This window comes from Lichenostomus cassidix, chromosome Z, assembly GCF_008360975.1.
Source record: "Lichenostomus cassidix isolate B80296 chromosome Z, HeHo_3.0, whole genome shotgun sequence".
NCBI lineage: Eukaryota > Metazoa > Chordata > Aves > Passeriformes > Meliphagidae > Lichenostomus > Lichenostomus cassidix.
Window position 1 is genome coordinate 11,633,223 of NC_139511.1, and position 23,635 is coordinate 11,656,857.

At 46.1% G+C, this 23,635-nt stretch overlaps 1 protein-coding gene across 3 annotated transcripts in view; it reads left to right on the plus strand.

Moving 5' to 3' along the window:
* The first annotated feature begins 1,641 nt into the window (after positions 1 to 1,641).
* LOC146424381 (uncharacterized) overlaps positions 1,642 to 23,635 on the plus strand; it is a 231,435-nt gene continuing 209,441 nt past the window's right edge. The window contains exons 1-16 of one of the 3 annotated variants that reach the window (XM_085042084.1): positions 1,643 to 2,040; positions 2,707 to 2,891; positions 4,491 to 4,557; positions 6,093 to 6,197; positions 6,933 to 7,183; positions 8,281 to 8,405; positions 8,541 to 8,631; positions 10,043 to 10,475; positions 11,048 to 11,301; positions 11,959 to 12,083; positions 12,494 to 12,584; positions 14,752 to 15,225; positions 17,307 to 17,431; positions 17,842 to 17,932; positions 19,323 to 19,635; positions 20,975 to 21,580. In XM_085042084.1, the coding sequence (XP_084898210.1) occupies positions 2,763 to 2,891; positions 4,491 to 4,557; positions 6,093 to 6,197; positions 6,933 to 7,183; positions 8,281 to 8,405; positions 8,541 to 8,631; positions 10,043 to 10,475; positions 11,048 to 11,301; positions 11,959 to 12,083; positions 12,494 to 12,584; positions 14,752 to 15,225; positions 17,307 to 17,431; positions 17,842 to 17,932; positions 19,323 to 19,586 (2,625 nt within the window). In that variant the 5' untranslated portion in view covers positions 1,643 to 2,040; positions 2,707 to 2,762 and the 3' untranslated portion in view covers positions 19,587 to 19,635; positions 20,975 to 21,580. Of the gene's footprint in view, positions 2,041 to 2,706; positions 2,892 to 4,490; positions 4,558 to 6,092; positions 6,198 to 6,932; positions 7,184 to 8,280; positions 8,406 to 8,540; positions 8,632 to 10,042; positions 10,476 to 11,047; positions 11,302 to 11,958; positions 12,084 to 12,493; positions 12,585 to 14,751; positions 15,226 to 17,306; positions 17,432 to 17,567; positions 17,651 to 17,841; positions 17,933 to 19,322; positions 19,636 to 20,974; positions 21,581 to 23,635 lie in introns of those variants that run through there. The other 2 variants (XM_085042085.1, XM_085042086.1) reach the window with 2 other exon arrangements.

The following is a 23,635-nucleotide window of genomic DNA, read 5'->3' on the forward strand; positions in this document are numbered from 1 at the left end:
AACCCACCATCGTGTTCAGCTCAGCTCTTCCCCCCACCATGCCACTTTCCTCCTATTTCATTCTATCTCCCTACTTCACATTTACTGCTAAATAACATCTGTAATATTGACTCTGGAATATGGGCTTGTTTGCACCTTAATTTAGGCCCATGTTTCTCCTAAAAATCCAGTTTTATACCATGGTTATCCACACAGGAGTTAGCAAAGGTAACACTTTAATAACTTCATTGAAATCCAAAGGATCCCACTGCTTCAGTCTCCCCAGTTCCTATTTACATCCTCTTGGACTTTTGAGTCCTCCTCTGCACCCTGGCAGGTGCTGGGATTCCGGAACTCCAGAATTTGTCACTTTCTAGCAGGTTATAGGTGCAGGGGGAAATTTAGCTGCCACTTGGAGCCAAGTTGGAAGTACAATAGGAAGTGGAAGGCAGCACCAAGGCAGAAGGACAGTGGCCACCAGCTGCTGGCTGGACTTGACTGGGCTGCTGGTCAGTCCTCTGCTTCTTGCTCATTACAGGGCTGGTAAAGTTGCAATCTAGGGGCCCAAAGTTTGGATGAGTTTCTGCACTCTTATCAGCAGGAAAGTCAATTCCATTGTATAGAGGTTAGAGGCACTAAGGCTCCAATAACCTGCCAATCTTTAAGCCACCTGAGCTTTAGGTCTTGAGGAGATAAAAGAGCTGTTGAGTGAGGTTATACTTGGTGCTTTTGATTTCAGTGTTAAAGTGATGATGTGGTATAGCAGGAGTACAAGGAGAAGTGTAAAAGTGGGAATCAAACTGGACAGAAATGCAACAGTTACAGTACATTCAATACAACTTTTAAGAACAGCTTTGCTGGGAGCATTTCAATTCCAAAAGCGCATTTGCTGTCATGGTTCAGTCCACACAAAAGCTTCAGCCTAAGCAACAATTTGAGACAGAGCACACATTGTTCCTTCACCAGCTGCTCAGAATTTTGTAACTGGCTCCTGAAGAAAAGTGCTGACATGCTTAGAGATTCAAGCATGAATCCTTCCAAGGCCATCCCCAGGCTTTCAGGTAGCATTTTTATGTCCAGAAGAAATGTGGGAAAGACCATCTCAAAGCACCTGTCTCTACAAGCACTTCAGCACTTGCAAGAGTCATTTCTGTGTAGCTTCTGGACATTACATTGCCACTTCATCTTGGATTTGCATTTGCCTGTAATGACTTGAGAAGAGTTTTATTGGTGCCTGCTGACTGAAACCAGGAGAGTGATTGGGTATGGGGAGCAAGAAAGTAAGAGTATCCTAAGCTGTGTGGAAGAGATTTTTCCACACGTGTCAGTAACTTCAATGGCCTCCTGCAGTCAGCACAACTCTCAGCCTGTAATTGTGTTCAGGATCAGCTCTGGCTATTTTGTGTGAGCTCCTCCTGCAGAGCACATGGGGGCCTGGGCATGCTGTTGGCTTGCTTCCATTTAGGAAGCTGGGATGAGGAAATGCGCAGGGGGTTTGTCAAAGAGATGATATTGGAATGACTGTGGATGTGCTCTGAGCCTCACAGGCTGAGCAGGCCAGGGCAGGACGGAGCTGTGCTGGGAGGGCTGCACCTTGCTGCCCTGATTAGTGGTGTTGAGCTGCTCCTTCAGCTCTGAGAGAACAAAGGACACACAGGGCTTTTGTGCACAAACGCTTCATGAGCCTTGGTTCAAGCAGCTGCAGCAACTGGGACGGCTGGAGCGCCCCTTTCTGTGCTTGGGAAGGAGCTGAATCAGTCACAGAACTTGGCAGGGCATTCCTCATGCATTTTCCTTGGGATTTCCCTCTGCCCTGCCCCGACCACGCCCCATCCCGCTCCTCAGTGACATCCTGACCACCCTGGAACGTGGAACTCCCTGTTTCCAAGGACACACGGCCGTTGTCACTTGCCCGTGGCAGGACTGGTCAGAGCCTTCCGCGGCTACAGCGAGAGCGGAGGTGTCTCTGCGCTAGCGAGTGCCTGAGCGTTTGGAGTGTTTCTCGCAAGCGTTGGTTCTCGCAAGCGGTGTTGAGGAGGCCGATCCACACACTGAGTGGAGGTAATTATTGAGAGTTCTGTGCAGAAAGGGGGCTCAGTGGCAAATTCCCAAAGCCAACACCACAAGTACCAGAACTTTTTAGGATTTCTATATTTTAGCAAAGAAAGGAATTAGTTTTCATTGACTACAAGTTACCTACTTCTCTTAGGCATTAGTAATCTCTCTGCTGTTGGATAATGATCTTCTTGCTTCTCACGCTAATTAATCTGCCTGCTCAGTCTTTCTCTTCTTTTCTCTTGCTGGTTACTTGAGTGGGTGGCTGTGATCTGCCCCTGCTGCAGTTACCTTTTACTTCACTGGAGCTGATTCAGCATAGTTGCTGGCTTGGCTTTATTACTTTGTTCCTTGTCTGGGGGGTTCTGCCAAATGTCCTTGTGCCCATAAGTTCTGCATTCTTTGTGTCCACCATCAGAGGTACATCCTCCTTCCCAAGCCCTGCTAACCTCCCCTAGGTCGGAGATCACTGAAGCCTGTCAAGCCCTCCACCTCAACAAGGCAATTCTGCCAACGAGTACTTTGTCTTTCCAGCACCTGGACATCACTTTGAGCTTGTTGGCTACTTTCTGTTTCATGGAAAATATCTCCCTTCTCGTAGATTAGGCTTGAGAGCCACAAAGGCCAAACATCAAAGAACATTTTTCCTAACCAAAGTTTTCCATATTCCAGATTTTGCAAGAGCAGCAGTGGCTGAGTTGGAGCGGGAGCAGCTGCAGCAGAGCGGGATGGCGGAGCTGCGGGCCTGGGCGCGATCCGCTGTGTTCCGCAGGACCCCAAACCGCGCTGTGCTCCGCAGGGCCCCAAACCCCACTGCGATGCCCGTCAGGGTGACCCAGAGCTCCCAGCAGCAACAGGTGAGGGGCAGCTGCTGGGCTCTGCGGGTTGGCGCCGGCTGGGGGCTTGGCCATGCTTTTGGTGTCAGGTGCTGCTGACCCCGCGGGATGCGCTGAGCAGGGCTGGAGCCCCACTGCCTGAAATGTCTTTCTTTGTTTCTTCTTTATCTTCTGCTTACTCCAACATGTTCTTGGAGGGCCTTGAATTTTAGATTTCAGGTGTCCAGCCTTTGACTTCCTCATGCTTTTTTCATTGATGGTCATCAGGGTTAGTTTAGCAAGACTGCAAGTTTTGGTGATCTAATAACCAAACTCTGACAACAGAGTGTGTAAAGACACTTCGCTACCTACTCTCGAAAGTGAAAATTTACAGTGCTTTAGACTAATACTCTACTAATGATTAATACACTGCTTATTGTTAATTAAACAATTCATTACAAAGTTGATAAAAATTATTAATTAGGAAAAAAAAATGTAGGCTAAAGAAGCAATTAAAAGGTGCCTAAGTAATCCAAGCTGATGTGTTTGGTACCTCATGTGATTTGTTTCATTCTTCTGTAAAATTCACAGATGCTCTTAGGGAGCGTATTCATTCTTTAAGCTTATGTAAAAGAATGTGAAATTCAGGTGACTCCGTGTTCCCCTTCATGTCCAGTCCCTGTCCCAAGCTTTGCCAGTACACATGATTGAAAGAGAAAACTCAATGGAATTACGTTGAGGTAGCTCTTGGTGCAAAGTACAGTGACATGTATGGAGGATGGACAGTGTCACCAGCAAAATATCGAATGATTTCTGAAAGACTGTTGAATTTTTCTTTTAGAGAATTTTGCCACTGGTACTCCACATTTCATTAAAAATTCAGGGAAATTGGAGATGAATAGCTGTTTAGATTCATAGCCAGCCAATTTTGCCTTCAGAATGAAGCAGTTGGGTGGCACCAGGCTGTTTTTGTTAAAAAGTGTCTTTATGCCAATAAACCTTTTAGTGAGTTTTAAGCTCCACCAGAATGTGACACATTCTGTCCTAAATGAAGAGTTCGGCAAAGCAACCCAAATTTTGTTACATCTGAGTTACTTAGGAAAAGCTGTTTCCATTCCACATCTCTGCAAATAATTGCATCTAGAGCTGAGGAGAAGAGAAAGGGTTTTTGCACCTGTTAAGAGTCCAAATTCATGTTCTCCAGTTGAAGTTTTCTCAGCGCTGACTCCAGTAGGTGCTTCCTTAGAACCAGATAGATTGCAGTGTTGGGTGCTGCCCCGAATTTGGGATTTATTGGTGACTCCCTCTCATCTGGTTTGTTAGCTGAGCTGTGGCCAGTTCAATTGTACTCAGGCACTTGATTTCAAGGGAAGCACGTACCTGTCAATTCCAGCAATTGGGAAAGGATGACTTGCTGCTTGAACTCTTGGCTGAAAGAGAGGCTAAGTGACAGTGGCTCCCTCAGTGCAGTTTTGTAGCTGGCAACTTTCAGAGGGAGAGCTGGGTGAAAGCAGTTCTTTCGGAGTGATGGGACAGCAAAATGTTTCCAATACAGCTCTCATTTAAAATGATGGGCCTAGTTAGGCAGCAGCAATAGAGTATAGGCTGAAGTTTTTACAGAATGTTTGTTTTTCCTTTCAGCCAAATGCCAGCGAGGCGTTGCACGCTGGGAGTGCACAGGTTATTGATTCCTCTAACCCACGTGGAGGTATGGTTGCTTTTCATTTTTTGCTTGATGTCTCTAAGTTTATAAATTTGGTAACTGATTTTGCAGCATATTCCTGGGACAGGGGGTGTGTTCAGAGATCTCAGCTGGAGGTGGCTTTCCCTCATGTCAGCCTTGCAGCATCTTGTCACTGCATTCAGCCGTTGGCCTGTTTTCCTCTCAGAAAGCTTGCCAGTCCTTCCTTGTTCCCATACTGCTTTACTGGTTAGAATTTTGAGGCTTTTGTGCACGCCATGCACTTCCATTCACTGCCTTGGGAGCTAATGTTTTGGGTTTGCCACTGCACTTTGGAGTACCTAGGCACTGTGCTAAACCCTTAACCTGAATTTGAAATTGACAGGAAATGACCTTGAGGAAGTCCCATACAGGACTTCATAAGGTCAATCTGGGAAACATTGCTTGATTAAATTTTAGGTCTTGTTCATTGATAAGTGACTGCTGCCACAAGAGCAGGCCTGGTTATTTTCAAGGAAAGTGAAAGAAAAATAATGATGTCATCTTCCCCATGGATTTCATTGTTTCCCACAAAGCACAGCATGTTTAGGTGGTGTCATTTGTTAGGACTCTGTTCTGAGGACAGTTTCCACAGGGAGCCTGGCTCCAAGCACACATGAGGTGGACGTTCCCCTTACAGGCACTCGGTGCTGCCTGCAGCAGTGATCTGAGCCAGGTGGAGCCACGTGCCCTGAGCAAAAGGGGCTCTCACCTGGCTGTGGCTGCAGTTACCTGCCTGCAGTGACATCCCTGCCACTGAAAGTGCAGCTCCTGCTCTGCCTCGGCTTAGTGCAGAGCATTTTATACCAGCATCATGTAGGCTTTTTGCAAAGACAAATCCAAACTTCAGACTTTCTCCTTGGGGAAGTTCTGTTTCACATGGGAATGATGATTGGTGTGATTCTTCTTGACGGTTTGCATAGATGCTAAGGGAATATTTACCATGCAGTATGTGGGGTTGGAAGACTGGCAGCAGTAAGAGAATTGCATAACTTGGAGGCACGTTTGCTTTGGGCTGGCCTTGAGAAACTCAGGTCAGACAGGTCTTGTTGCTGGTAGCCTACAGGGTGCCTTTGCAACCTGCCCCATGCAGTAGCAGTTAGGGACTGGGCTTTGCCCCAGAATCACAGAATATGCTGAGTTGGAAGGGATCCACAAGAATCTTTGAGTCCAGCAGTGGGCTCAAAATTACCACCATGTGCCTGAGAACATTATCCAAATGCTTTCTGGTGGACTTGGTGCTGTGAGCAGCCTTGTGGGAAGCCTGTCCCAAGGCCTGACCACCCTCTGGGTGAAGAACTGTTTCCTAGTTTTCATGGTGATGCTTGGTTACGGTTTCAGGTAATTTTTTCTGGAAGTCACTCAAGGATATGATTTTAAGAGGTGTTTTGCTTGAAGGCTGTGCGAAGTTTCTGTATCTACATTGGATTTAACTTCTCAAAACATTAGTAGTGCCTTCACTAGACAGCTGGCAAGTGTAAAGTGTTCTCAGTTATTTACCTGTGTGATGTTTGTGCCATTAGGTTTTCAGGTGAACATCGGAGAGGCATGGGGCAAGGAACAGGAAGGGGGGAAAGATGTGAAAACCCTGAGCTACATTGAGAGATTGAAGGAGCGTGTGAAAAAAGGTCAGTCTCGGTGTGTGTGATGGAAGAGAGAAAGCTCCAGGATTTCTCAGCAATACTCATTAAGTCTCCTTCAACTTCCAGGCACGAGTTCCTGGTTTCAGAACAGTGCCTGCCATGTCATATTCCCTGCCTCAACCCACTGGCCACATTTCCCCTGATGCAGCCCAGGACACGCTTGCCTTTCTGGGCTGCCAGTGCACATTGCCAGCTCGTGCCCAGCCTCTCTGCCAGCAGCACCCCCAAGTCCTCCCCACCTTCACCCCCAGCCTGCCTTGGTACCAGGGCATGGCCCAACCCCAAAGATGCTGCACTTTGCACTCGGCCGCCTTGAACCTGATGAGGTTCCCAGGGCTCCACCTCCTGAGCTTCTCCAGGTTCCTCTGCATGGCATCCCATGCCTCTGGGGTTGGCAAACTGGCCGAGGGTGCACTTAATCCCACTGTCCATGTCATTCTTGACATAGCTCAGTGCTTGAGCTTTTAAACTGGGAAAAGCATAGAAATACAGCATGCACAGAAAGAATCGACATAAAAACCTCCCTTCCACTATCACTTCTTTACTAGCTTTTTTGAATGACTCTTGCCTCCTAATGCTTCACTCTTTGGATTCTTAGAGATTTATAAATGCTGATCAAATAGATGTTTACTGGTCTTGGTACATGCATTGAAATTAACTTCCTTGCGTTCTCCCAGCCTCCCTTTTGACACTTCTTGCTCTGTTTTTCCTTTCTTTCAGTTAAAATACCAGAGCTCAGGAGTGCCCCAAAAAGCTCTCCAGACTTTGTGCTTGAGAGGAAGAGAACAATGCCCATGAACCCTGCACAATTCGTCCAGAGACTTTTCGGTGTCTCCCGACGACCCATCAGGGACAGGGTGATTCATTTACTGGCTCTGAAGAGTTACAAGGAGACAGAGTTACTGGCTCGTTTACAGAGAGAGGGACTTGTGGAAAAGGACAAGGAATGCCTAGGAAGGATTCTTCATGAGGTGAGATTATGGAGGTTGTGCCAGGAATGTTAACTTTGAGCTGTCTTACTTCAGAGTTTAAATGGGAAATTAGTGAGCAACATAGGAAATGCTCCTGGTTTGTTTTTCCATAAACATTCTTGCATTTCTTCCAAACTGCAAGGTGGAAAGGAAAGAAAACTTCCAACTTTTGGGGCATTGTTGTTGTATTGCTAGAATAGCTGGCAACGATTAAGTCTTTCAAATGTTGTTGCTCCTCATGCCTTAGTTCATCCTCTCCCTTTTTCTTGCACTGTTTAACTGCTTCATGGAGTAGCTGCACAGGGTGAAACTCTCAACTGTGTGAAATAGTTGGTTGTGGTATTTAAAAGTTCCTGGGAAAAGGCTCTGAGGAGAGAATGGATGTAACTGCATAGGGAAGTATTTCATCTGCATGGAGTTGGTGGCCTCTCAGTTGGACTTGGATTCTGCTGGGATCTGTGGCAATTGCCTTCCAGGGAAGGCTGTTCCAGACAAACATGGCTGCAGTTTGGGTTGATCCCTCACTGACATTTAACAACTCTTTCCTTGAACCTCTGATGTTTCTTGCTATCTTTGCCCAGGGCAGTGGCAGGGCTTTTTCACCCTGAAAACATTCACAATTTCACGAGGGCCATGTTCTGCTATTCCAGCTGAAGTAGCCCATTTAGATTTCAAGTTTCTTCAGTTCTTAGACAAAAGAGGAGGAAATAGAAAGGACAAACCTGGTGTCTCAATGCATTTCAAGTGGTGAAGATGGAAAGATCTGGCCTCGTGCACCTTGACTCTCAAAGCTGTATTAGAGAGCAAATCAATGTGGATAGCTGGTGCAGGGAGAAGATTTCCAAGTCACATTTCCTACATGCTTGCAGCAGTTTGGGATTTACTTACATCCAAATTTCTACATCCCCCGTGGACAACACTTGAATATTGGTGCCTCCTATCTGAGAGCTAGTTTGTTCCTCACATTACAAAGAGCCCTGGAGAACTGGGGCATGACTTTCTTTTCAGCTTTGCTTTAGCTCTGTAGTATCAGTTTTAAATCTGTAGTCTACATTTAGGTGTAATGAAGATTTGTTGTATTAAATCTGTGCCTGTAGGTAGCCAGCCTGGATCCAAGCAATAATTCTTTCAGTCTGAAGAAAGAGCTCTTCAGAGAAATTCAGAAAGATTGGCCTGGCTACAGCAGAATAGATAGACAGACTCTGGAAGTCAAGCTTTCTCAGTAAGTTCAGTCAGGACAAATGCCATATCTGAAAAGTCTTGGGGGAAGGAAGCTCTGTTTTCCCTGTGAGGAAAGAACTGTGAGAGTTGATGTTTTTGTCTTGTAACATGAACCATTGTTGGACCATCTCTACAGAAGGTCAGCTCCACCTGAGAATGCCACCAGCACCAGCCAAGCACCATGTCTGGGACCTTCTGGGAGAGATATTCCACTGAGACCTGCTCAGGTATTTTTGTGCATTTTGTAAATATTCAGTAGCATGTATTATGTTTAAGCACACTTGCTGGTGGTGTAAAAGCAGTGATATGAAGCAGTAATCTTGCCTTTACCACAGAAAAACCTGAAATGTGTACTTCTAATTTGATTCTGTTATGCTTTTCAAGATGGTTGCAATGTCAAAGCCTGCAACAAACTTGCACTCATGTCTTGTCTGTCCTTGTGGTGCCTAGGAAGCTCTGCTAAGGACAAGCTGGTACATGTTTTTGGTACCTGGCTGTGTCTGTGCAAGGTTCTTGATGATGTGGGGGTTCTAGTGCCTCAAACATGCACAGACATCCCTGTGCTATTGTTTGAATAGAAATCCCAAGGAAGTCTAGAAAAAGGACAAATTACAGTAGTGATCCACTTGTAGGAATATTGTTTTTCCCCTCTACCCAATTTGGATTCAGCTATCCCATGGGTGAGGAGGAGACACCGAATCATCAGGGAATACCTGTGACTTGTCAGGCTTAAAATCCAGAGATGCTTTGTTTTTCTACCACTACAAGAGGACAAGGCAAACCTTTTGAAAAGAAGCTTGGAAAATGATGCATAATAGATATATTTAAGGCAAAGGTTGGAGGTATTTTGAGATGAAACCTGCACTCTAGTGAATGCAGTGTACATCAATAAATTGAGAAGTGCAGAAAGCCTTCCGCCATTGAGAGGATTCTCTTTAAACAGAAGAGGGAGGACACAGCTCTGTTTTCCCCATCACTGTTCCAGCCAGAGCAGGAAATGCTGCAGGCACCAGCATCCTCTTCCCACCTGCCTCCATGCCCACGGCATTTCTGTTGGCATGCTGGCACAGAGCCATGTCTGGCTCTCCTGCTCTGAGCTGCTGGTGTGCATGGATGGGAGCAGTGTGTGCTTGCTAGGGAAGAGGGGATGATCCAGGGTTTCTTGGGGAGAACAGCAGCAATGACACCTGCAGCCACACTGGGGCTATTCTCCCTTGTTCTCCTCCATGCACTGCCCATGCTGGGATCAGCACCCCACTGGGAGCTTCTTGGGGCTGCTTTAGTCAATTGTGTGGCTGTGTGGCAGCAGAAGCTGAGTCTTTTCCTGGTGTGTCTAAGCAGAAAGAGAGACATGTTAGATAAAACTGATGTGAGCTCCTTGTTTTGGGGGAGTCAGCACCAACAGAGGTGCTGAAGGGAGTGTCTTTCACCCAAAGCCTTTTAGCTGTAGACCTGCAGAAGGATTTGCTAAGTACTAGGATGAGGAAGTAGGAATGAAATAGAGCACATATTTAGCTGTATTATTTCCTTAATTGCCAGTTCCCTGTAGGTAAGACCAGATGTGTTTTCAACCATTGCCTGCTCAGAAATGCTGCTTTTTCAGAATGGAAGCAAAACTAATTCTGATAATTTTTACAGAAACGCCCTCTGGCTTCTAACTTCATCAATCCTGGGATGAGCAAGAAGCAGAGGATTGAGCAGACACCCAGTCAGGTCATGACAGCAGCTGGTGGCCAGTCTCCTTCCTTCGTCCTGCCTTCCACATCCCATTCAACTCTGGACCTGTCTCCAACATGCACCTCCATTATACAGTTCCCCCCTGAGGTGCCAGAGAAAGATTCATTTCAGAGCCCTGGAATCTCAGCACCTGCCAGGATGCAGGGGAAGACTCCCAGTTCCAACAGGGAGAAAACCGAATTGGACAGGGTGGACAAATGCCGTCCTTTGGATTTTGATAAAGTACTTCCAGTGCGCGAAGCCAAAGCGACGAGCAGAGAGCGCCCAACACAGGCAGAAAAGGAGTCCCACAATCTAGGTGCAAAGGGCATTAAACCCGGTGGACCTGTTTTAGGTATGTTTCCATTTCATTTTTTACTGGATATCTGTAAGGCTTTTTGCTCATATGCAGCCTCTCATCCAGCAGCACCCCAAGTCCTCCCCACCTTCACCCCCAGCCTGCCTTGGCACCAGGGCATGGCCCAACCCCAAAGATGCTGCACTTTGCACTCGGCCACCTTGAACCTGATGAGGTTCCCAGGGCTCCACCTCCCGAGCTTCTCCAGGTTCCTCTGCATGGCATCCCATGCCTCTGGGGTTGGCAAACTTGCCGAGGGTGCACTTAATCCCACTGTCCGTGTCATTCTTGACATAGCTCAGTGCTTGAGCTTCCAAACTGGGAAAAGCATAGAAATGCAGCATCCACAGAAAGAATCGATGTAAAAACCTCCCCTCCGCTATCACAGCTTTACCAGCTTTTTTGAATGATTTTTGTTTCCCAATGCTTTAATCTCTGGATTCTTAGAGATTTATAAATGCTGAACAAAGAGAAGTTTATCAGTCTTGGTACATACTCTTAAATCAACTTCCTTGCCATCTACAAACATCCAATTTGGACTTCCTTTTCCTGTTTTACTCTTACTCTAGGAGAAGAAGTAGAAGTCCAAAGAGTCCAACAAAAGACTTCAGGCCCTGTGCCTGAGAAGAAGAGAATGATGTGTGTGAGGCTTGCAGACATCGACTGGAGTGGCTGCGCTGCTGTTTATGGCCGACCCTACAGGGACAGGGTGATTCATCTGCTTGCTCTGAGGGATTACACGGAGCCAGAATTACTCGCTCGGTTGCAGAGAGATGGAGTCAGGCCAAAGGACAAGGATTCCCTTGGAAAGATCCTTCAGCAGGTGAGATGGTGGAATTTGTGCCAGCAATTGTTCTACCATGGTATTTTTCACTTCTGAATTTCTCCTTGTTCTTCCATCTGTTAAATGAGAAACTTTTCCAATAATCCTTTAAGTTCCACTGGCATTTTGTTATTGCAGCCATTCAGAGGAAGCACAGCCATTGAAAGATGCAGTGGATCTTTCCCTCCTTTTTGAATATTCCCTGCCTACGTAGGCTGCTGCTGAATCATATAAGCACTATTAAATCAACACGGAATATTTCCTTTGAAGCTAAGAAAAAAGTGTTTTGGAACCTAGTCAAGGGAGTAAAATTCAACAAGGTTACTTTGGATCCATGGCCATTGCTGGAATGAAGCCTGCTTCTGCCACATGAAGAGAGACTCTGGGCCTGATGACCTCACCTTAGATATTGTGGCACTAAAAGTTGTTTCCAAAGGAACATTTAGTAGATGGGAATATAGTTACCAGTTGTTTCCCATTGCAGAAACTTGTATATTGCTGAAAATTCATATGATAGAGGAACAAGTCTTCTCTCTACCAAAAGACATGCTATAGTTTGGGTTTGGTGTTCACAAAGAGCCATTCACGACTAATTGTATTTCTGTAGTTTGCATTAGGTATAATGAATATTTTGTTTTCTTAAATGCCTGCCTGTAGGTAGCCAACTTAAATCCAAAGGATAATTCATGGAGTCTGAAGGATGATTTCCTTAAAATTATTCAGCGTGATTGGCCTGGTTACACTAAAAGAGAGAGACAGAATCTGAAAGTCATACTTGCTAGGTAAGTTCAGTCTTTAGGGGAAGGAAAGGAGCCATTTCAGAAAAAAGTGCTTGGAAATGGAGCATAGCTTCTTAAAATATGCTGAGGTAGCAGGGAGCCATGAGGATCATGGAGTCCAACTCCTGGCCCTGCACAGGACACTGCAAGAATCCCAGCCTGTGCCCAAGAGTGTTGTCCAAAGGCTGCTTGAACTCTTGCTGCAGTGACCACTGCCCTGGGGAGTTGTTGCAGAGCTCATGCCACCCTCTGGGCAAGAAGGTTTTCCTGATATGCAGCCTAAATCTGCCTCAACTCAGCTTCATGCTGTTTCCCTGAGTCCTGACTCTGAGGTCCTGTTTTCCCTGGAAGGAAATAACTGTGACAGTTGATATATATGCCTTCTAACCTGAAATATGGTCCCATCCTTACAGAAAATCAGCTCCATCTCAAAATGTCAGCAACGCGAGCCAATCAACATCTACAGGACCTTCTGACAGAGGTGCTCCACCAAGACCTGTTCAGGTATTTTGTGACTTTTTTACCATTCTGTGTGGCGTATTAATTTTCTGCACACATGCTGGTGGTGAAAAAGCTGTGATGTGAATGGTCAGGAGCAGGCACCAGCATGTTTTGCCTCAGACATTCTGACTGCTGTGACAGGAAGGTTGTGATCAGGCGAGAGGCTCCTGCAGAGGTGGAGCAGAGCTGTGCTGAGGCAACTTTGTGCTCTACCTGGAGCCTTGAGCTCAGTTGCCACCCTCAACTCACTGCCTGCAGAAGGGTTCAAAGGGCTCCAAGGGCTCAAAGGGCTCCAAGGGCTTAAAGGCCTCAAAGGGCTCAAAGGGCTCCAAGGGCTCAAAGGAGCAGCCTGTGCATGGCTGACAGAACTGCATGAAAACACTACTGTAGAGAAGAGGCTGCACCAGGCTGGGGCAGATGGGGCCTCTTGCTCTCTTTTCCCTCTCTCTCGCGCTTTCACTCTTTCTTTCCTCCAGCTCCAGAGGAAGCTATGCATGTGGCAGAACCAGCACAGCATCTACAGACTGGGGATATTCTCTGGTCCCTCACTCTCTTCTCTGCCTTTCTTTCTCTCTCTCCTCCCTCACTCTGCCTGGTCAAAGCACAGCTGTGCTGCTCTGCTCCATACTGGCTGCTGAAGTTTGCTGTGGGAGGGGAGAGCTTGTGGCTGTGTGTTGTGGCTTGTGTGGAGCACCTTGGAGAAGGTCCTTGGCAGGAGCTGAGAGCGGACTGAAGTGCACTGAGCAACAGCAAGGGCTCCTTAGTGAGCACTTCGAAACTCTCTTGTACTAATTGAAGGGGTTGTTAGGCAAGAGCTTTGCAGTGTAAAGAGTGGGCTGGCTGCTGGAATCCAGGAGAGTGGACCTAATAGTACAAGAGTTTCCTGCCATGGGACTGGTGTCTTTTCTCAGCCTGAGGAGAATTCACACACAAACATCACACTCAGTACTGATGGATTGTGACAGTGAAGCACTAATCTTTTCTTTAGCCCCACAAAACCTGAAACATTGACTTCCAAATGGATTCTGTTATACTTTTCAAGATGGTTGCAATGTCAAAACTTGCAACAAACTTGCACACATGACTCGTTTCTCCTTGTGGTGCCCAGGAAGCTCTGCTAAGGACAAGTCCTGCACGTGGTTTTGGTGCCTGGCTGTGTCTGTGAAAGTTTCTTGATGATATGGTAGCTCTAGTGCCTCAAACATGCACAGACATCCCTGTGCTATTGTTTGAATAGAAATCTCCGGGAAGTCTAGAAAAAGGACAAACTACAGTAGAGATCCACTTGTAGGAATATAGTTTCACCCCTGTGGGCAGCATTGAAGGCAGTGTTTTGATTCAGGGTGTCCCATGTGTCAAAAGTGGGAGGTGTTCTGAGATTAATTCTGCACTCTAGTGAATGCAGTGTACATCAATAAATTGAGAAGTGCAGAAAGCCTTCCACCATTGAGAGGATTCTCTTTAAACAGAAAAGGGAGGACACAGCTCTGTTTTCCCCATCGCTGTTCCAGCCAGAGCAGGAAATGCTGCAGGCACCAGCATCCTCTTCCCACCTGCCTCCATGCCCATGGCATTTCTGTTGGCATGCTGGCACAGAGCCATGTCTGGCTCTCCTGCTCTGAGCTGCTGGTGTGCGTGGATGGGAGCAGTGTGTGCTTGCTAGGGAAGAGGGGATGATCCAGGGTTTCTTGGGGAGAACAGCAGCAATGACACCTGCAGCCACACTGGGGCTATTCTCCCTTGTTCTCCTCCATGCACTGCCCATGCTGGGATCAGCACCCCACTGGGAGCTTCTTGGGGCTGCTTTAGTCAATTGTGTGGCTGTGTGGCAGCAGAAGCTGAGTCTTTTCCTGGTGTGTCTATTTAGAAACAGGGACCTGTTAGATAAAACTGATGTGAACTCCATGTTTTGGGGAAGCCTTTGATAGAAGTGCTGAAGGGAGTGTCATCCTCCCAAGGCCTTTTAGCTGTAGACATAGAGAAGGACTTGCTAAGTACTAAGGTGAGAAACTGGGAATGAAACACAGCACCTATTTAGCTGCAGAATTTCTTTATTTGACAGCTTATTGTAGGTAAGACAGATGTGTTTTCAACCATTGCCTGTTTTTACAGAATGGGAGCAAAACTTGATTCTGATCATAGATTAATCATTATTTTGTTATTTTTGCAGAAATTACCTCAGGCTCCCAGGTTTACGAACCCTGTGACGAGCAAGAAGCAGACCATTGATCAGCAGCCCAGTCATGGCCAGGCAGCAGCTAGTGGCCACTCTGCCTCTTCCTTGCTGCAGCCTTCCACATCCAGTTGGACTCTGCACCAGTCTGCAAGTGCCAGCTCCGTTTCCCCCTGCACCCGTGAGGCCCAACCAAATGATACATTTCAGACTCCTTCTGGAGTCCCAGTGCCTGCCAGGGTGCAGGGGATGACTCCCAAGTCCAGCAGGGAGAATACAGAAATCAAGAGAGTGAAGCTGGCGACCATCGAGTGGACTCCTTGCACTGCCGTTTCTCGCCGACCCTACAGGGACAGGGTGATTCACTTACTTGCTCTGAGGACTTACAAGAAGCCAGAATTACTTGCTCGCTTGGAAAGAGATGGAATCAGGAAAAAGGACAAGGGTTGCCTTGGAAAGATCCTTCATGAGGTGAGATCGTGGAGTTTGTGGCAACAATTTTTCCACCATGCTGTTCTTTTGCTCCTCATTTTCACTTGTTCCTCTACTGTTTACGTGAGAAACTGATGAGCAATTTATCTAATGGTCCCTGAAAAAAGTTTAATTAATTTCACCCAGATGTGTCAAGCTGATAACCCATGTGAGGAAAAAGAAAGAAAACTTCCAGACTTTTGAGGCATTGTGGTTATACTGCCCTAATAGCTGGCAATGATTAAGTCTTTCAAGCATTGCTGCTCCACAAGCCTTAGTTCATCCTCTCCCTTTTCCTTGCACTGTTCAACTGCTTTGTGGAGTAGCTGCACAGGGTGAAACACTCAATTGTGTAAAATAGTTGGTTGTGGTATTTAAAAGTTCTTGGGAAAAGGCACTGAGGAGAGAATGTATGTAACTGCATAGGGCAGTACTTCATCTGCATGGAGTTGGTGGCCTCTCAGTGGGACTTGGCTTCTGCCGGGATCTGTGGCAATTGCCTTCCAGGGAAGGCTGTTCCAGGAAAATCCTAAATGATAAACGTAATGGCACAACTTTGAGCACAGAGTTTCTTTGCTCTTGTGTGGATTGAGTCTTCATCTTCCTTGGAACCTTCTTTTATTGAGTACCTTTTAAAGTGCTCCTTCAAGTTCCACTGGTATTTCTTTGTCACAGCCCACCATACAATTCACATCCACTGAAAGATGCAGTGGCTTTTTCCTTCCTTCTGATATATTCCCTGTGCCCATAGGCTGTTGCTGAATTATGCAAGCATTAATAGATCAAGCAGGAATATTGCCTTTTTCTCTATTAAAAAAGTGTTTTGAGACATAGACAAGGGAGAAAAATTCCATATGGATACAATTTTGGTTGAGGCCACATTGACTTTTAAGAACCCATTCATTGAACCTCTGAAGTTTGTTGCTTTGTTTGCCCAGGACAGTGGCAGGGGATTTTCACCCTGAGGACATTCACAATTTCACAAGAGCCATGCTCTGTCATCCCAGCTGAGGTAGCCCATTTGGATTTCAAGCTGATTATAAAATGTCAAAGCTCAGTTCCTTAGATGGCAAAACAGAAAACAATTTTTCCTGTTCCATTGCAATGTTCAAGGAGATTTCCTTGAAGGCAATTTCCTCTGTGAGGTGTGAATTCCCTCAAGGTACTGGTTTGCATTCTGAAAGGGCTGTGTTAGCAGCACTACACCCTGACACGCCATGCTCAGACTTGTCTTGAAATCAGAGCAAGTGGGGGTTTGTTTTGTATAAATCTAAAATGGCAGCCTGAGATGGATGAGGTCTGATATGCACACACTTGCTTCCCTTCTAACACCACCTTAGCTCTGCTTTCAGGAAGTGAATTTCTGATTCTGGTTGTCTTTGTTACTTTTACATTTTTTAAGCTGGGGACAGACAGACATGCACACAGACCTGAATCAGCAACATTTATCATGGTTTCAAGGAAAAAAAAGGCTGAAGTTTTGACAGATGATGGTGGTGAATTGCTGAGTTATTCAGGGTGATGTATGTGTCAAATTGATGGAACCTTTTCCTGTGGGGTTTTCTGTGGACCTCTGAGCAGGTGTCAGGTGATGAAGTTTAAACCAGCACTTCTGATATCAATGGTCTTGAGGTTTTGCTACCTCATTTTTTGAGTAGACCTTTTTGATTAGATTTGTATTTGTTTTGAGGAAGATAGAAAAATGTTTTTTTCCAAAGGAATACAGCTAAGCATACACATGGCCTTCTCATGGCAGGATTTGGCTGGATTGAAGCCTGCAGGGGTCTGTCACATGAAGAGGGACTCAGGGCATGATCACTTCTCCTGACCCATTGTTAGCACTTCAAGTTGTTTCCAAAGGAACATTTAGTAGATAGGAATAGAGTTACCTGGTTGTTTCCAATTGGTGAAACTTGGATATGGCTTAAAACTCATTTGATACAGGAATAATTCCTCTCTCTACCAAAAGACATAATTAAGTTTGAGTTGGGTGTTCACAAAGAGCCATTCAGGACAACTGTATTTCTGTAGTTTGAATATAGGTCTAATGAACATTTCTTTTCCTAAACGCATTCCTGTAGGTAGCCAAGCTGAATCCAAAGGATAATTCCTTCTCTCTGAAGGAACATTTCTATCAAACCATCCAGAATGATTGGCCTGGCTACACAGAAACAGATAGACAGCATTTGAAGGTCATACTTGCTAGGTAAGTTCAGTCTTTAGGGGAAGGAAAACAGCCTTTTCGGAAAAACCTGCTGGAAAATGGAGCATAGCTTCTTAAAATATGCTGAGGTAGCAGGGAGCCATGAGGATCATGGAGTCCAACTCCTGGCCCTGCACAGGACACTGCAAGAATCCCAGCCTGTGCCCAAGAGTGTTGTCCAAAGGCTGCTTGAACTCTTGCTGCAGTGACCACTGCCCTGGGGAGTTGTTGCAGAGCTCATGCCACCCTCTGGGCAAGCAGGTTTTCCTGATATGCAGCCTAAATCTGCCTCAACTCAGCTTCATGCTGTTTCCCTGAGTCCTGACTCTGAAGGTCTGTTTTCCCTGGAAGGAAATAACTGTGACAGTTGATATATATGCCTTCTAACCTGAAATATGGTACCATCCTTACAGAAAATCGGTTCCATCTCACAATGTCAGCAATACAAGCGAAGGGACATCACCAGGGCCTTCTGACAGAGGTGCTCCACCAAGACCTGTTCAGGTATTTTGTGACTTTTTTGCATTCTGTGTGGTGTATTAAGTATTAGCACATTTGCTGGTGGTGAAAAAGCTGTGATGTGAATGGTCAGGAGCAGGCATCAGCATGTTTTGCCTCAGACATTCTGACTGCTGTGACAGGAAGGTTTTGATCAGGCGAGAGGCTCCTGCAGAGGTGGAGCAGAGCTGTGCTGAGGCAACTTTGTGCTCTGCCTGGAGCCTTGAGCTCAGTCGCCACCCTCAACTCACTGCCTGCAGAAGGGCTCAAAGGGCTCCAAGGGCTCCAAGGGCTTAAAGGCCTCAAAGGGCTCCAAAGGCACCAAGGGCTCCAAGGGCTGCCTGTGCATGGCTGACAGAACAGCATGGAAAATCTACTGTAGAGAAGAGGCTGCACCAGGCTGGGGCAGATGGGGCCTCTGGCTCTCTTTTCCCTCTCTCTCTCTCTCTTTCACTCTTTCTTTCCTCCAGCTCCAGAGGAAGCTATGCATGTGGCAGAACCAGCACAGCATCTACAGACTGGGGATATTCTCTGGTCCCTCACTCTCTTCTCTGCCTTTCTTTCCCTCTCTCTTCCCTTGCTCTGCCTGGCCAAAGCACAGCTGTCCTGCTCTGCTCCATACTGGCTGCTGAAGTTTGCTGTGGGAGGGGAGAGCTTGTGGCTGTGTGTTGTGGCTTGTGAGAAGCACCTTGGAGAAGGTCCTTGGCAGGAGCTGAGAGCTGATTGAAGTGCACTGAGCAACAGCAAGGGCTCCTTAGTGAGCACTTGTGAAACTCCCTTGTACAAATTGAAGGGCTTGTTAGGCAAGAGCTTTGCAGTATAAAGAGTGGGCTGGCTACTGGAGTTAAGGCAAATTTACCTAATAGTACAAGAGTTTCCTGCCATGGGACTGGTGTCTTTTCAGCCTGAGGAGTATCCTCAACCAAACATCACACTCAGTACTGATGCATTGTGACAGTGCAGCACTAATCCTTTCTTTACAACATAAAACCTTAAAACCAGCCAGGTGCCTCTTGCCTAAATCGTGGTGTTGTGTGGCAGCAAAAGCTGAGTCATTTTCTGGTGTGAACAAGTGGAAATTGGACCTTAGACAAAAACAACCCTACTTCCCCATTTTGGGGAAGCCTTTAATAGAGCTGCTGAAGGGAGTGTCTTCCTCCCAAAGCCTTTTAGCTGTAGACTTGGGGAAGGACTTGCTAAGTCCTTAGGGGAGAAAGTAGGAATGAAATAGAGTGCATCTTTAGCTCCAGTACTTCCTTTTTTGATTGGTCATTTTTGGTGAGAAAGATGGGATTTCAGCTACTGCCACTTAAGAAATGCTGGGGGGTTTTTTTCAGAATGGGAGCAAAACATGCTTCTGATCACAGAATAATGAAATATTTTGTTATTGTTGTAGAAACGGCCTCTGGCTTCTGACTGTATCAGTCCTGTGACGAGCAAGAAGCAGAGAATTGCTCACCAGCCTCGTCAAGTCCAGCCAGCAGCTGGTGGCAATTCTTCTGCCTCGGTCCTGCCATCAGCATCCTGCAGGACTTCGAGCCTGTCTCCCAGCGTCGGCTCCAGTTCCTCCTGCATCCGTGAGGTGCACCAAAATGGCAATTTCCGGAGTTCTGCAACACCTGAACCCAGGAAGAGGACTCAAAAGTCCAACAGAAATTAAAAGGAATTGGGGAGGCTGAAGCAGTGGCAACCTTTGGATTTCAATGAAGGTATTAATTTGCTGCCTATCCTAATTCCTGTGTGGATAACCATAGTGTACAGATTAGATTATTAAGAGAAACATGATCCCAAATTAAGGTTCTAGCAAGCCTATATTTCAAAGTTAATAGTATAGATGTTATTTTACAGTAAATATTAAGAAGGGAGATAGAATGAAGCAGGAGGAAAGTGGCACGGTGCAGGGAAGAGCTGAGCTGAACACGATGGTGGGTTAGGCCAGGACGAGCCCTCACTTCCTGCACTGCAGTGTCTCAGGAGCAGCTGCAGCAGTGCTCTTGCATCCCCTCGTGGCCTTTGCAGTGCAGGAGGGCAGGGACAAGTGTGTGTGTGAGTGTGAGTGGTAAAAGGCTGCAAAGTGCTGGCAGCTTCAGTAGCAGCAGTGATGTTGGCAGGGGCAGTCAGGCCTCGTGCAGCTCTCGGGCTCTGGGGCACCTCCCGCCTTTTGAGCAGGCCCGGCTGGGCCCTGGGCCATCTTGGATCAGCCAGTGCTGCTGCGGGGCAAGACTGAGGGGAAATGTGGCTCTGCAGGGAAGCACTTGAGGGAGGCCTGTGCTCGGGCTCTTGCCATGGCATGGCACTGGGTACAAGCCAGTAGTCCAGGCTCCTGCTTCTCAGCTGCCTCCCAAAATGTTGAAAGGCCACTGTAGCTTTCTTCTCCAAACCATCCAGCACACCAGTCAGGTGTGCATCTGGCCTGGGATGCATCAGTGGCACAAGTTGTTGTCTGTCTTGGGACTGAATTTCAGCTTGTTCAAGTTTTACAGCTTGTAAAAATGAATCTCAGGGTGATTTGAAGGTTTCATTTCCATGTGGAGGGAATATTTTGATCTAAAACCAAGCTGTTCTTGAGGCCCAGAGGAGCAGAACCTTTGGTGTGGCAATGTTGGGAAGTGGCATCTGTTAGTCCCATTGCCTCTTCATCTTGAATTTCTATCATGAGCTTGATGAGCCCCACTTGCATTGATTGGAGGGAGAATGGAATGGAAAAGGTTTTAGTCTCTTCGGTGGCTTTAAGCAGAAGTTAGTTTTGTCCCTGTTGGGAGTTGTTGTGCTTTGATTTTTTGTTGTTGTTTCAGACTTCTCTGGAGGTTTGTTTTGGGGCTGTATTACAATTGCCTCCATGAGCAAAACTCCCAGAATGGTGGTGGCTCACAGAGAATAGAGTAAAACTGAGCATATTTGTAGTGTTTTACAAAAGGAAAACCAGATCTGCAGGGCTTGGTAACCATTGAGTCTGCGTCAAAGCTATTTGAGAGCAAAGAACATCAAATTCTAAACTTGGCAGAAATGTTTGCATGCCCTAATTTTCTTTGTCTTTCTCCTTCACAGGGTAGCCCCAGCTTCTTGGAGATGAAGAGCAGGTGCCTGTATTTCCACAAGAAGCTGTCCATATTCAGCAATGAAATGCTGAATTTGTCAAGCAGCTAGTGGAGTCGTGGCACCAGTCTTCTGCTTCAGCCACATAACATCTCTGAACTCCGGCTATTTTCTCTCAAGCACAAGATTAGTTATCTTAGGATTTTTCAAGTTAATAGGTTTTAGTAGTAGACATTAGGTTTTTGAGAAGATTTAGTTAGGGTTGAGTTTTTGCAGAAGATTAAGTTAGCATTGAGCAGTAGATTAGTTCGTCGAAGATCGTAGAAGACAGTATAGAACTTTTCCAATAAAGAATTTTCATACTTGTGAACTCCTTCTCTTACTGTTGCTTAGATCATATTTGGAGTGGCTTTCTCATGGTCAATTCTTTTCTTCACTACTTAGGTTTGTCCACTGAAATAATTTTTTCAGCAGAAGGTGGAAGCCCAGTACATACAGCACATGAAGTTCTGCACATTTTTAGAAAATATTGAAGCAAATGGAAATCCTTTATGATAAGTAAAGGGGCGCTTTCCAGCATTTCTTGTTAATGCAAACACTTTGTCTTAAGTGGTAGAAGGTGTAGAAATTTGGACAACCTCCCCTCCAAAGCCCCCTGTTTTTGAGGGTTCCAGACCAATGCACATGGGCTGCTTTAAGCTTTTAGACAGAGCAGCTCCTAGGACTGCTTGTAAATCATGGCTTCACCTTGTCAGTGAGCCAAGGAGTATCCAGATCCTTTGCAAGTGTTCCGTAAAACACACAGACAAGTGTTGGAGGCAAGGTACTTCAAGAGGTTAGAAAGAGAAATTGGGTTAAAGTGTCTTGATGGAAATTGTGTCCATTTGTTAGCTTTTTAAAAAATAGTCTTTCCAGAGAGACACAGATGTTGATTCCTGCACAGAGCTATGGAGGCTTTGAAGTCTAAGCCTTTTCCTAAGTTTCCTTCCATTTATTTCTTCAGCTGACAGGGTAGAGGTGTGACCAGCAATGCCATAACCTCCTTTTGGGGTAAATTGACTGAGGGAGGACAATATTTGGGAACACTCAAACGGGGCTGTGAATGGCCTTGACTTCCTTGGAGAGTATTTTACCACATTCCTCAATTGTCTCCATGCCAACCAGGTTAAACTGTTGACATTAGACAGCTTGGGGCATTTTGTGATTGAACACCTGAGCTGTTGTTGCCCTTCTGTTGTCCTTCAACTAAAGTTCAATAAAATGTCACCTCTTAAAGCCTGAGGCTCGGGTCCTTTGTTTCCCCTGCCCAGGGGTTGCTCCTCCAGCTGCGCAGTGCAGCAGCACAAGGAACGCTGCCGTGGGGAGCAGGGGCTGAATTCTGCTGGGGTGCCTCCCTCCCCTTGGCCTGGTGGCTGCTGCTGCTTGACAGAGCGTGCAAGAGTGCTGCTGTGGAGAGTGGGCTGAGAGAGAGGGATTTTCATGGCTTACTCCTTCATGCCTTCTCTTTGCATTTATGGCATTTGTTCTAAGGAACTGTACACAGCAGAAAAGGAGTCATAGTTTCATACTTTAAAAGGTTGAAGCTAGAAATTCTCTGCTGACTGTGCTTTCCCCCTTTAGTTCCTTGCCTGTCTGGGCTGCCTTGCCGCAGATGAGGTGGATCAATGCTCTCATCCCATCTCCTTTAGCTGCTGCAGGATTGCTTAGGCATACTTGACATAGTCCTTTCACTTTTCTTGAAGTGCCTCACTGCTCTGCATTCTGATGTAGACCCAGTCCCCAGGTGGATGAGGATGTACCTGAGCATCCAAAGTCATCAGGGATGGTCAAACAACAAACTTGTGCAAAGGTGAGAACACTTTTCCCAAAGAGAATACACACAGTCTTAAATTATTTTCTCCTATCAGAGGACTTTCCCCAGAAAGTATTGTCACTTGTTAAGGTCTATCCATAGAGAATTTCATATGGGTTCCCTTTCTCTTTAGAAGCCACTGGGATTCTGATTTTCAAGAGTGCAAGGGGAAGTGCTTGTGGCCACTTCAGTGAGATTTCCTGGCAAATGTTACTCATTTCTCTTTTCAGACTCTGCTTTCTTCTCTCAACCTTTCTGCTGGGGTAACATCTCCATGGGGTATGAAGGTCCCATTGAACTGTGAGTGTTTTGCATTGACTTTGGGCAGTTTCAGCAATGCAATGAGTACCTCTGTCTGATAACATTGCTAACACGATCCCTAACCTGAGGATTATTTCTTTGAATATTACTTTAATTACTTCTCTACCTTTGTTGGTGTGACGTGGAAAAGTCTCTGGCCATGCAGAAAATGTGTCTACCAAACTTCAGTTTTGGACACAAAGGTGTTCAGGAGGAAACGCTTCGGGAGTAGCACCTCCTCCCATGGGAAAAGGGCTTCCCTCTTCCCTCCACCAATGAAACAAATTAACAACAGCAAATGAAAGTGGAGAAAAAAAGGTGACTATTTATTAACACGGAAAAGTAAATGAACTATTAACACAAAAGAGATAGGTGCCATTGAAGTGTGAGTGTTCTGCATTGACTTTGGGCAGTTTCAGCAATGCAATGAGTACCTCTGTCTGATGACATTCCAAACAGGATCCCTAACCTGAGGATTATTTCTTTGAATATTACTTTAATTACTTCTCTACCTTTGTTGG